Here is a 13744-nt window from a genome sequence, read left to right as displayed (position 1 = left end):
GCGGGGGGCCGAGCGGGTGCGTTCCTGCGTTGTAAAACTCGTGTGGCGTCGCTGTGAGGAAACCCCTCCTCCCGCGCTGTGGACCGCTCCGTTCCTCCACATCCAGGCGCGGTGAGAGAAGCGCAGAGCTCCAGACGGATCAGAGCGGGTCAGTGTGTGGATACGCAGCGGAGCGCACGGGCGTTGGGCACGGCTGAGGACTCTGTACAGCGCAACTCCAACACAAATGGATATTTCCGTGGCTTTGTTATCCCTTTTCTTTTTTACCAAACCAGGTGAGTTGCAAGGCGCGCGTGGCACTGTGCGGTAACGATAAGGAGAGTTGTTACAAGTGACACGAGCTTCTTAACGTTTTTTTTTTTTTTTTTTTACGCTCCCCCAATATTTTGCACCTTGCGCGCAAACATGTCGTAGAGATTTTTTTTATTTTTTTTGGCAGGGACTCTGGACCGCATCTTACTGCCCGCTTCTAATCACAATACATTTTTAGATGAATTGTTTGTGAATAGCCAGGATCAAGAATGAGGTAAACCAGTGACACCTCTTACCTTTCTATGTCATTGCTGCGCACAGTCTACCTCCAGCCCGTGAAGACAGGTGTTGGCTGCGTTATCGGGCAGATTTCGCGCATTTATTGGGGGTCTATACTAGCATTATCCTGCATAAGAATACATTAAAATTGCGTGACTTTTTTTCCCCACGACCAGTCATTTTAAGCATTGGAATGCACATAAGCAATTACCACGTTTATTTGTAAAACAGAATTTTGAATTCAGTAAAAAGCCCTTTAGGCAGAATCCTCCTCACCTCACCAGTCTGTGAATGTTCTTAGACACTTCGACATTCTCTAACCTTCATTTCTCTCCACCAGCTTTGGCTTTCGGAACAGATCAAGATTACCAGATTGATATCATCAATGAACTTGACCTGGCAAATGCCACCTATGGAATTACCCAAGTGGCGGGGCTTCACAACAGTAGCAAAGCCTTCATATTTCGAGGTAATGCATGCCTATATAATATCTGTCTGATGCATCGGATCGGGCGCATTCAGCGTGACTCAAGTTCAGAAATGTCTTTGTCTCCTACAGTATGTCATGGCTACATGCACTCCGCTCTTTGTTTCATTAGTTAGTGTGAGCAAAGCCAGCGCCACACCTTTTGGGTGACACAGTATTAGTGAGGATGCTGAGCCAGAAAAACTCCGGGGAGCCACCGCTCATAATTACTCCACATTTAATTTGTCCTAGGCAGCAGATGCTCCAGCCCCTTCCAGGCCACACTTGAGCGCCCCGTGTATGATTGGTGTATCACTGGAGCAGCAGCAGGACTGTTTCCAGTGACATTGTTGTGTAACCTCAACAACTGGTGGCTAATGGGATATGGTACAGAGGTGTAACAGAGGACCTGGAAGGGCACATAGCCTGAGATTGGGATATGTAGAGCCTCACTGGAAAGGAAAAACAGATTACATAATAGCTACTATAATCAATCTAGAAGGATATTATTCAAATGTCAAAGCCATAAGTCCAAATGGGAATAGTATAATGCAAAAATCCATCTTAGCAAGTCATTAAGTCTCATATTCAGCCTTCAGATCTTATTTTTCTCAAACCAAGAGAAACACTCTGCCAGTGAGGAGAGATAACTCTTCACTTGTTTCCAATGCAGCTTCACTTGTCTCGGGAATTTTCTAGAAATGAGTGTCAGTCTGTTGAAACCAGTCAGAATAAGGCAGATCACTGCACTGCTGTCAAGAAAGTGACACTTGATTCTACAAAAGTCTCGAAACAAGTTGATTTGCATCGGAAACAAGTGGAGTAATCTGAACTCCACTGGCAGATTTTTTCACTTATTTTTAAGAAGATTACGATTTTAGGACTCAATAATAGGCTTAACGATCTTTTGCAGTGCTCAGGAGATAAAAAAGTACCATAAAGTCTGATAAAGTCACTATTGAGTAGCAGAAGCTGTAAACCCCCAGAGGAATATCACTGTGCATATTATTGGTGAGATGCATTGCCAGTGTTGGAACTTTGCTTTGGCACTTGCTGCTCTACAGCCTGAGCAGAGCTCACACCTCTTTATTTAGTGCTGTCAGCTTTATAAGCATGAGACTGAATTATTTGAGAGTAGAAGTCTAAAGACTAGAAGAGAGGGATTAGGAGAAGAGTGGAAGACACTACAGAGAGAGAGAGAGAGAGAGAGAGCAGGGGGATTGTACGTGAGGGAGATAGAGGGATTTTACAGTGGCAGTGATCAGTTGTTGCACAGATCTTCACAGTTTCCTGGGCTTGCTGTGTGTTTGTGTGGTTTTAGAGTTAGACCGATATGGGTTTGCCATCACATCGGGCCGATATTGACTTTTTGTTAAATATCAGATATCAGCCGGTCAGTGTCGTCCACATCTGATATGATAGTAGGCTACAGAAAACTACTACTCTTTTTTTCATCCAGTTGTTCAGTAATGTTTTTGCACATTAATTCTTCATTTAAAGGCAGAGTTTCCCCTGTTATTGAATAGGTGTGGTGGGTCTCCCTGCCTTAAAGAGCTGCTAACACTAAAAGAATCTCATCAGGGTTTCAGTGGAGAGCTTTTGTGTCCCATGATGGTCTGAATGCGGTTTCAGAGGCTTTTCCACCCTGATGAGAAGCAAATTCTGGGAGAAACTCTGAATCTTTGTAGTTTTCTGGCATGAAAATGGTTTCAAGATATTGAATATCGACACAAAGCATCAGCTATGGGCATCATCCTGAAAGAACCTGTATCGATCGAGCCCTACTCGTGGGGTGTGTGTGTGTGTGTGCATTGTCTCCATTTGTGTGTGTGTGTGTGTGTGTGTGTGTGTGGTTGTAGTTTCTATAGTGCTTGGCTCTGTGTGCCACTGGCTCCGAATGAATGAAGGCAGGGCTTCTTGGCTAACTGTGCCGAGGTGGAGCTGGCCGAGGCTCAGGGCTTCAGGCCAGACGGATACAGCCTCACTTTCTACTGATGCTACTGCACTGGAGTAACCCACCCACCCACCCACACACCCACACACACACACACACACACACACACACACACACACACACACTCTCCTACTCCCACCCCCGTCTCCCAAGTCTCGGATCCTGCTATCCCCATGGTTTCCAGGCTCCAGCAGCCACAATAGCGTGTGAAACTGGAGGCTAACCCATAGGGGAACATTGGTCCTGAGAGTTGGAGAGGATGTTTGTGTTATGACCTATTTAACACTTCGCCCACACCCTCACTGCTTTCATAGCCCTATAACCCAGATGGCCCAGCAGAGCGCCGCAGCCAAGTTGAACGAAACTATCGGGCGTTTTAAAAGTGAGGAAGACGATGATGCTCTAATAAGTTAGGGCAACAAACAGCCGATGATTAACCGGCGCCTGGTAATCTGCGCAGGACCCAGCGTGGCTGATTGGGTCCAGTGATTTCTCAAGATGATTTATGTACGCTGTGTACGCAATCATGTTTTGCACCGAGCTCGATATCATATTTCAGCCGTTTGATTGCATAAATTGCGGAGCGGCGCACTGTAATGGATTTAATGCTGGTGAAATGAATGGGGAAAAAGGCCCCTCAGGGAATATGGGAATGTTTGGGTCTGCTGTGGCCCCTTAGCGTCGATAGCGTGGGGTGTTGGACCGCGATGAGAGAGAGAGAGAGGGAGAGAGGGAGAGAGAGAGAGAGAGAGAGAGAGAGAGGATCTGGCAGTCCCTCGGCTGGCTGCTGGGACTGGTGTCTCCAGTCTCTCCTGCTCCCAGTTAGCCACTGATTCACAAACAACAGATGGCTTGCGTTGGTGGAAATAGATGCCAGGGTTTATGACCTTAAGTTATGGTCAGAAGGAAAAATGTATCGGGGCCGGTGCCACTGATAAAGGAAGCCAGTTTAGCAAAGTCAGATGAGTGCAGCCTCCTCTAAAAGGTCTTTATCTAGATGTGTACCTATCTGATCCTGCCTTATGGAGCATTTTTCACTCTGGAGGCCAACAGAATGAAAAATGCTAATACTCAGGTTTTTTTCTCCCGCTCTTACAGTTTGTATTGATTGTGGGACGCAGCTCAGCTAATTGTCATGATTTGTATTCTTTTTTTTGTGTTAAGGGGGTTGTGTTATGTTATGGCAGCTTCTATAAGTGGTATTGAGTGAAGTCAGTGTGTCCAGACCGGGGGCTGACCTACTTTCTCAACCTAGATTGTCAACCTCATTACCCGGACCCCCATCGGTCGCACTGTTGATTTTGATTTAAAATTCTTCTAATGATTATCCTCCGTTTGTGCTTGGCGTCCCTGTGCAGACATGTGTTGGGTGGAAATGTGGATTTTTTTATGATGAGATGGTATATGTTGAAGCTATTTCCAGTGATTCCGGTTTTCAAAAGGAATGGGATTATGGTCGGTGGATATTTGGCATTTCTCCTTTAATGTGTTTTTCGATAGATGCTGTGTGTAAATGATCCATTGGGGAGGTACATTGTGCCTTAATGTATTCACATGACATCATAGGCTGTGTGATATTTAATTCGGCTACCTGTCACATGAGCACAGTAAATGTTTTGATTGGTAACTTCTATGCTGTATATCCTCCACTGAGCCATTTTTATCACCCTGAGGAAGATGGCTCTCCATCAAGATTTAATATCATGATAATCAATAAGAAAAACCTTTCGATATCGATATATAATGATATCTGTAAACATATGCAAAATTGATGTTTGTCACACAACTGCATGGCAATATAAAGCTTGATAAAACTCATTTTCAAATCATATTCTCCGATTTGTTTTAATTAGTATCTGTTTAATTCAGACAATAGAGTTGTGTGTCATAATAACTCATTTCATTTTTTTCATATTTCATCACAGTATAATTCTATTGAAAGACAATAAACAGTAATATTGTGGTCCAGCCCTACTTGAACAGTTGAGTAGACCTCCCCAGTCCAGGCATGAGTCAGACACGCTGATGTCTGTTTTTCATCAAATACAGTGGGAAATATTCGATTATTTAATGGTTATTTGAATTACATGAACACTACTGATATGAAGAGATTGCCATACCAACACAGCGGGTGTGGGAGCTCCTCCAGCTCTCTGAGTCTTGTCCGCTCTGTATGAATTACTCTGGATCTGTCACTAATTGATTCAGTTGCTCAAAACCATTAATGTTAAACCGGGAAACGGTGAGAAATGCAACCTTGATCCTGATACCCATAAGATCTATAAACTCATCTCCTGTCTGCCATTGTGGTCAATTATCCTAAACACTTAACACTGTGATTTTTTAATTTAAGATAATGTCTACCAGAGCCTGCAATCTGGCTTTAGACCTCAGCACTGAAATGGACCTTAATTACCTTTTAATCGACCTTCTTTTAGATTCCAATGAGAGCTTTTTCCCCCAACCTACTATTCACTTTAAAGGACAAATCCACCCAAAAACACCTTAACACTGATAAGAAAAAACAGCTATTGGTGATGTTCTTTGGATTTCTGGGTCCAGTTTGTTGTTTGGTGTATTTTTTTTCTTGGTGGATATCTGTCCAATCGTAGACGAGGTGATGTCACCTCCAGATATTTCCAGCAGCTACAGTGGAGTTTGATATGAGAAAATGTTTCAGGATGTAAAACATCAGTGGTAAACGTCAGGTTTTGGTGTCAGTCCCTCAGAATCAAAGAGCGAGGGCTTCTTTCTAGAGCCGCCATTTTGCACCGAGAGACGTTCAACAATCATACAGGGAGAAATCCATCGTAGAAGAGGAGAGAGACCAATTGCTCCACCCACAGGAGCAGGAGAGAGACCAGAATGCAATGCAGCAGAGAGACAGGTTGTGATTTGAGTAAAGGGGGGGTGACTCTCACTTTTTCTAGCCTGGAAAGCTGCTCTGCTGCTGTGATCACTATCCCTCTCTCCACCTACTTGTTGGGCTGAGTACAACAAGTTCACGCCCCTTCTCAGAAGGTTGTCAAAAGGCATTATGGGAAATGTAGGAAATCACTAACTAGAGTAGAAGTAGACAAGGCACGGACAAAGTGGGCATAACAACTTCCAACAATTCATCACAAAATAACTCCTGGAATGCACAGTTTAGTTTAATAGTATTTGAAGGTGGATTTTTCTTTTAAGTATTGCTTCAGATGTTGTTGACCATCAAATTATACTTGTCAGGGCTAAACATATCGTCATTATAACACACAGGCTGTGTGATACAATCTTATTGACCTATATAATTTTGTGCACATCAGTATTGATTCCTCTGACTGGTTCTTGGTCACATTGGCCCTTTACTTTTTCCCCACTACAAGCCGCATCCTGCGCTCCGGCCCAGTGACATCATCTGTAGACATGGCATCAGTTTTAACAGATCACACACACGTCAGCAAAACCCTGCTCGGCTTCTGTGTTGTGTATCCCCAAGGCCCGCGATTTAAATCCCCTGAACTGACCCTGAAAGCTGATGATTGTACGGTCACACATTAGATTCTAGTCCAAAAAAAATCCGGGAGCGGGACTTGTGGGAGCGTTTCAGATTTTCCACTATGCCACACAAAGCGAAGTGGTAATATAGAGGTCGTCAGAAAAGGTCTACTATCCAGCATCTAGTCTGTGTCGGGGGCTGCAGCTGCCTCCTCCGCCTCCTCTGCCTCTTCTTCTGGAGGGTTGTAAAATACCGCTTGTTGTAAGGACTGAGTGTTGTAAGAACTGACAGGCATATTGTGAACAGCAAAATTTGTGACTCTGGAATGACTCTCAATTTCTGGTGGCTGACAACTGAGCAAAATTGAATTTCTCTCCAGCAAGAGAGCTACAGTGCAGCCGGTGGTTTATTAACAGCAGGGAAACACGCACTAAGCGACTGCTCTCTTCCTGCGCTGCCCGCGATAATCTTCTGCTCACCGACTTCTCCAAACTCCTGATCCAGAACTAGATTCAGAGCGGATCACTGCTCCTTCGCTATTACTGCATTTATGTACGCTGAAGCTGGTTTTAAAGGAAAATCCACCTGAAAACACTTCAGTACTGTTAAAAAGAAACAGCTACTGGTGATGTACCTTGCATTTCTGGGTCCAGTTTGTTATTTGGTGTATTTTTCTTCTTCGTGGATAACTGACCAATCGTAAACGAGGTGACGTCACCTCCAGATGTTTCCAGCAGCTACAGTGGAGTTCGATATGAGAAAATGTTTCAGGATGTAAAACATCAGCGGTAAACGTCAGGTTTTTGGTGTCAGTCCCTCAGAATCAAAGAGCGAGGGCTTCTTTCTAGAGCCGCCATTTTGCACCGAGAGACGTTCAACAATCATACAGGGAGAAATCCATCGTAGAAGAGGAGAGAGACCAATTTCTCCACCCACAGGAGCAGGAGAGAGACCAGAATGCAATGCAGCAGAGAGACAGGTTGGGGTTTCAGTAAGGCTGTAACTCACTTTTTCTCAACTGGAAAAACACTCTTACTGTCACTATCACTGTCTCTCTCTCCGCCTACATGTTTAACTCAAAGCTGAATAAGAAGAAGTTCATACCTCTTCTCTGTGGGTTGTCGAAAGGCATTCTGGGAAACACAGGAAATCGCAGACTGAAGTAGAACTAGACGAGGCAGGTTGAGGGAAAGTGGGCTCACCCAAAAAAAAGTAAATTACAACACTTCATCACAAAATAACTCCCTGGAGTGGACTGAACATCCCAGATTGATGAGATCTAAAAGAAGATCATTTGAATGTGGATTTTTCCTTTATTGCCGCTCATTTGGCCAACAAGGCACAGAAAGACATGAACAATACACACAAAAATAGACACACACACCAAAATAAATCAGTCTAGACCAAGTGAGTACTCATGATTTTAATAATGATGGTGTCTAATTGCAGATGATAAAAAAGGATTCCGTGGAGTATCTAGGCAATTATAGCTGATTACAATGATTACAGTCCCTGAGCACACTCTATAGAGGGGGGTCCATATTATCTGTAACAGTGTATGTTTTCCTCTTCATCATCTCTGTCATGACCACCAGGGAGCCTGATGGTACGACTATGATATGATACCATGCCAGTAGTTGACAGAAATCTGTGTAACAGCACATTATGCTTGCCATTCATGCATTATAGGATATGAATCATTTTACAACAGTAGTAATCTATTTATTCAACAGTAATAAATTGTGGTAAATTGAATTCCACATGTAAACACTAAATAAACATTTTTCTGATTACTTAAAGCAGTGATTCTCAACCTTAACCCCTTATTTAGTCCACATTAGAGCCATGGACCCCCATTTGATGAGATTTTGTCTCTGGGACCCAAATCTGAGAATATATTTATTGTTCGATATGTTATATATATTTTGTCCAGAATTCCATGACTGTCTGTACTGTAGGTAGAGAGATAACAGTGAAACTATGATCAAAATAGTCATTCTTCTACATTCTCTAATTGTGTTAACTTCTTGTAAATGAAATAATAGTGAAGTTTAACAATTCATCAATTTCCTGGGGACCCCCTGGAACCCCCTCAGGGACCCTTGGTGGTCCCCGGACCCCACGTTGAGAACCACTGACTTAAAGGACAGTACTGTTGTTGCCTCTGCCAGTGAAGTTGTCACACCTATCTGTCTGTCTGTCTCTGTCTGTCTGTTTTTGTCTGTCTGTCTGTCTGTCTCTCTCTGTCTGCCTGTTAGCAAAATATCTCAAAAAGTAATTAACGGATTTGGCTGAAATTTGGTGGACAAGTAGCCTTTGGCCGAAGGATCAGTTGATTCGATTTTGGTGATGATCTGAATCTGGGTTAACGTTTTTTTAGCAATAACTATTATGGTGCGTTCATGTGTCGGTGGGAAATTCTGACATTCAGAATTTCCAAGTCAGCTGCTGAACAGTGTTGCGGTCACATGCTATTTTCCTGGAAAGTCAAATCCAGAAGACAAATGACAAAACAAACATAAACCGTTATGAAGGCTGCAGCTTTGAAGTTGGAGAATTGTTCAGTGTTGGTGGAAGTTCAACCGAGTGACTTCTGGTTGTGGTTGTTTTTTTATGGTTTTTTTCCATTTCTTTACATCTTCTGACCCACCTAGCTTGTTCAAATACAAGTGCAACTCAACAAAAGTTGCATTACAGTACTTTCTGCTGCTGACATAATAGATTTGATTGTTTGAACCTCCATCAAACATTCTGCTGACAGACTCCCTGTCAATCTTAAACTATGTATATCAATGTGCAGCCCGTTTTTGCACCAATATTTCCCTTGTTCCTTTCAGGCAAACACTTTGAAATCTCAGAAAGTGTTTGAATCCATCAACAGAAGCATATTGCAGAATATTGCAGAAGTAATATAGTTTGTGTAAAGACTGATGGCTAGTTGCGTCTGTCTCTTCATAGATAGAGATTCTTGACAGTGAATTAAGACAAATGCCTTGAACCAAAATGCTATGCCTTCATGTCTTTTTAGTACTGCAGATATATCCCAGGGTACCTGAAGAGGATAGAAGGTTAACTTGACGGACAGATAAACCCACATTTCACCGCAGGTTCCTTTCTTCTAAGCATATCAGCGTCGTGCATGTTACTCCTGTTTTAGAAGGTAGGAATATGCCAATCTTTGATGTGCTCCACCGAAATGTTATCATGTTTGTGTCAGGCAATTGGGCAGGCAGAAGGTTTGGCTCCACTCGAATGGATCCGTCTCCACTCTCACGCCGGAGATGAGACTAAAGCTGTCTGTTAACAGGAGAACGAAAAGGAAAATGGCAAAATTAAAGTGCCGAATTTAGCTCACAATTGCAGATGCGGCCGTGTAAATTATACAGCAGGTGACACACATTCTAGAAATATTGATGAATGCAGGGTGGATTACTAGCAGCAGAATGTGACCCGAGCAACGCTGCAATTGAAACTAATTTTTGAATCGACATCGGAGGCTGTCTTGCGCTTCGCTCCTCTCTTAGTGAGGAGTGAATTGGCTGGGAAAGTGAGAGGTTTCAGTGAGGTCTCATTCTCTCCTGCATCCATGCTGTTGCTATTTATACCTCGCCCCCTCTGACTGCAGAGTGGAGCAGGGTTGCATATGGCACAGATATTACAGAGGAAGCCCCAGTGCAGGCGGGGCCCGAGAGGCTGGGCAGTTCACAGGCTGTGTGCGGCTAAGCCAGGCTACGACTGTAAAGTCTGTGGCACACAAGCCCAGTCCCCCGAATCCAGCGGAGGCTATCAAACCTTTCATCTTTTATGTATGAGTTTCCTGGCTGTCCTACCGCTGGAGGAGGCGAGACACTGGTCCCACCTCACAGGAACCCACGGCAGAATTATTCCGTCTGAATTATTCATCGTACATGAGGGTGATATCTTTCAAAGGGACAGACGTGTCTCTATTGCCCCCCCTGCTGTCAAATTAAAGGCAGGCTGGATGAACAATGGGCAGACACAAGTGCCTTCAGTTGGATGTGGAAAACATGATCTGATCTCATCCTCCCATGGCCGCGACACACTTTTCATTCCCCCGGACCTAAAATCCATACGTTCGGTTTAAAAGCGTCATCTGGTGTAAGGGCGGGGATCGATAGCGAAGGGTTTTGGCGGGCCCGGTGATGTCGTATAAAAGATGCGTTTCGGATGTTTCTGCTCCGTAAATCAGCTCACATCTCTCCAGACGTTCACGATCAGTTGATGAACAATATTTTAAAGATGTCACTCGTCACCCTGGCCGCTGTGATCGCAGGAAGACATGTGGTTGTAGAAATGACATCTGTGACTCATCCTGGTGCACACACACACACACACAGTAAATAGTCACTGCTTTAATAATCAGACCACATATTGTAGGAAATAGCAGCTCACCACACAAAGAGTTCACCGCACAGAAGGAAGCTGGAATGCCTGGCTCCTTTAATGATTCATCTTTTCTGTTTTTCCAAGTAAAACAGTGCTGAACACTGCATTTTGCTTTTCATTTGCAGCCTCTTCAGGTTTGCTTGTTACAAACCATGTGAGCTTAGGGCCGGCTGTGTGGAAGATGGTGGCGGCGGGGCGTCGTGACGACCCCACTGCAGGCTCCTCCTACAGGGCTGGCTCATTATCAGACCAAGAGAAATGTCACCTGCTGCACGCACTTCTTCAAATCCTCCACCGCGAGACGGAAAATTAGCACAGTCACCTCAGCGCAGAGCAATTAAACTCTGTCTATTTATCGCTCTCTCTGACTGTTCGTGGAAGGCGCAGGAACGAGCCTTCAGCGCCTTTATCCGATCTCCATCAGAAGCCCGATATAATTAGCCCTGCTTTGTCCCGCCTAAAGGCATTGTCTTTGTTTTGATGGTATCGCAATCACACTGTAATTGCATTCACTTTCACTCCAGTGGCTTTATAACCGTCATCATAGACTGGGACTGGAATTTGCTCCGTTACGACTAATTACAGCTAATAACATTTTTAGACCGCTCGGACATATTGCGGGATTCATTTTCTGGGCTCTAGAGATGCGTGATATATCAGCAGCCTTAACATTATTCACCAATGAATTAATTAACCAACAAAAAAAAACATATTTCTATCAGGAAGTTTGCCATATTTCAGTAGACAGCATGCCAAATCTGCTTCGCTGCGTCCAGCCAGCCGTGTGGATTTGCTTGTGTACTGTTGTACTGTCACATGCTAAGTTTTCCATATCTATTTGGAGATATTGACACAACCGCACAGAAACTGAGAAGCTTCAAAATGAGATAACCACCATTTGAAATGAGCTGCACATAGACAGTAATTAGTAGAACCCAAATAAAACAAATAAGGATATTTAATGTAACTTAAGTCCCTTGTTGACAAAATGGTTCATTCTGGATTCTCTATATTTTTGACATAGTCCATTGAATGATTACCTTTGTATTTAATGAATATACAGCATTTCAGAATAGAACTCTTCAGATACATTTTGGCAATAGATAGTAACATACAATAGAGCTGAAATGTGCAGTAGGTGTGTTGTTGAGTCCAACCTCCTGACATGGTCATGGAATATCATTGATTAACTGTCAACACCAACAAGCTGGTTACCAAGACAACGATGACACCCGTATTATCTTGTAGTTCAACACACCACAGCATGCAGCCAAGGCAGCCTGAAGGCAAAATGTGTCACTGACAAAGTCATGCAATTAAGCTTGCTGCCGTCATGTGTCGTGATTTTCATGTTTTAGCTTTAGTTGAATGAGTGCATGCTCCTCTCTGGGTTAAGACAGTTTTACCAGCCTTGGTCTTATGAAACCCTTTCAAGACCCAGGGGATAAACTCTAACATGCATGGTGGTCAAGCTGAAAACAAAGCCGTTCCTCTTAGTTCCTGGAGATACAAGGTTTCCACTGGACAGCGACGATGCATCTTGTAGTGTATAGTGAAATTTTCTTTTTTAGGCTAATAAATAAAATGTTAAGTACTGGGAATTTGTTTCCTAAACCAGTGATTCTCAACCTTTTTCATATCAAGGACCCCTAATTTAGTCCACATTAGGGCCACGAACCCCCATTTGAGAGTATTTCTATTGTTAGATATGATTTTGTCCAGAATTCCATGACTATCTGTATTGTAGGTAGAGAGATACCAGTGAAACTATGATCAAAATAGATTCTTATACCTTCTCTAGTTGTGTTAACTTCTGAAATAAATGAAATAATGCTAAAATTTAACAATTCATCAATTTGCTGGGGACCCCCAGGAACCCCCCTCAAGAACCACTGGTGGTCCCCGGACCCCACGTTGAGAACCACCGTCCTAAACAATATCATTATACTTAGAGATTAGATTAGCTGAAGTTGAATGGTTATTAATTAATGTAGCCAAGTATCAGTGTTATTTTTGGATGGAAATTATGCTGAAAAATAGTCAACAACCATTTACATTACAATAACTAGATTAAAATTGTATGTCATGAAATTCAAACAGTAGCTAGACTAAGAGATTTGCATTCAGGCAGCTGGAGCTATTGTTTCATATCAAATCATATTCAGATGGGGTTTTTTTTGGATTCCCAAGGAGATACGTATCTGCACAGTTCTTCTTCTTTGTCTCCCTCTTGTCCTTTCTGCTGAGTCATATCAGCAGCCTTCACTCACACTGAGATATCACAGACGACTGAATCTGTCTGTTGTAACTTAATGATACAACCCCCCATGATGCCTTCCCATTAAAAGCAATGTGATATCTTTTGGGCATCATGGAGAAACAGCTGCTGGCTATCTATATTGCAACATTGCAGCACTCAAGTGTGTGAATCTGATATTAACAAGGTTGGTAAAAATGTTGTTGCAGTAGAGTTGGGTAGCAAAGATGGTTTGTGTTTTGACTGGAGATGAACTCAGATGACGACAAAGGATGTGACACTGAGGCTAAAATGACCCAGCAGGTTTTAAAGAAGCCCTATTACAGGAATTCTAATTGTCCTCTATTTATATACACACACTGTATGATTACAGCGTTTAATGAAGACATTGTTAAAACTTGGTTTTGTTTGAGTGGTTGAACTTTAAGTTGTTGCATTTTCAAAAATACTCCTTTTTTCCAGGTAGTTTCAGACTAACTCCAGTAAACGTCACTTGTTTCTGACAAGTTCTTGTTTTCTGGCTCCCTCACTAAAGAATTAATGAAATCCTTCCAGTTGGGCCAGTTTGCTGTGTTTGAACTGGAAAACCTCCAATCAGCAGCTTAATCTGCTGCTGTTGACGGCCAATCAGGGTTCAGTATTGTGATTGTT

General features: G+C 43.0%; 1 protein-coding gene across 1 annotated transcript in view; it reads left to right on the top strand.

Annotated features, from left to right (window-relative positions):
• The first annotated feature begins 226 nt into the window (after positions 1 to 226).
• Positions 227 to 13744, top strand: part of LOC139657863 (protein kinase C-binding protein NELL1-like) — a 183801-nt gene continuing 170283 nt past the window's right edge. Inside the window, exons 1-2 of the mRNA XM_071535810.1 lie at positions 227 to 275; positions 872 to 1000. Of these exons, the coding sequence (XP_071391911.1) occupies positions 227 to 275; positions 872 to 1000 (178 nt within the window). The remainder of the gene's footprint in view (positions 276 to 871; positions 1001 to 13744) is intronic.

Source organism: Centroberyx affinis, unplaced genomic scaffold (genome assembly GCF_046629955.1).
Source record: "Centroberyx affinis isolate AG114_WGS23_722 - 3 ecotype Tasmania unplaced genomic scaffold, CSIRO-AGI_Caff_v1 ptg002767l_1, whole genome shotgun sequence".
NCBI classification, from domain to species: Eukaryota; Metazoa; Chordata; class Actinopteri; order Beryciformes; family Berycidae; genus Centroberyx; species Centroberyx affinis.
Note: the sequence above shows the minus strand (reverse complement) of the source record. Positions and strands in the feature narration are given on the sequence as shown.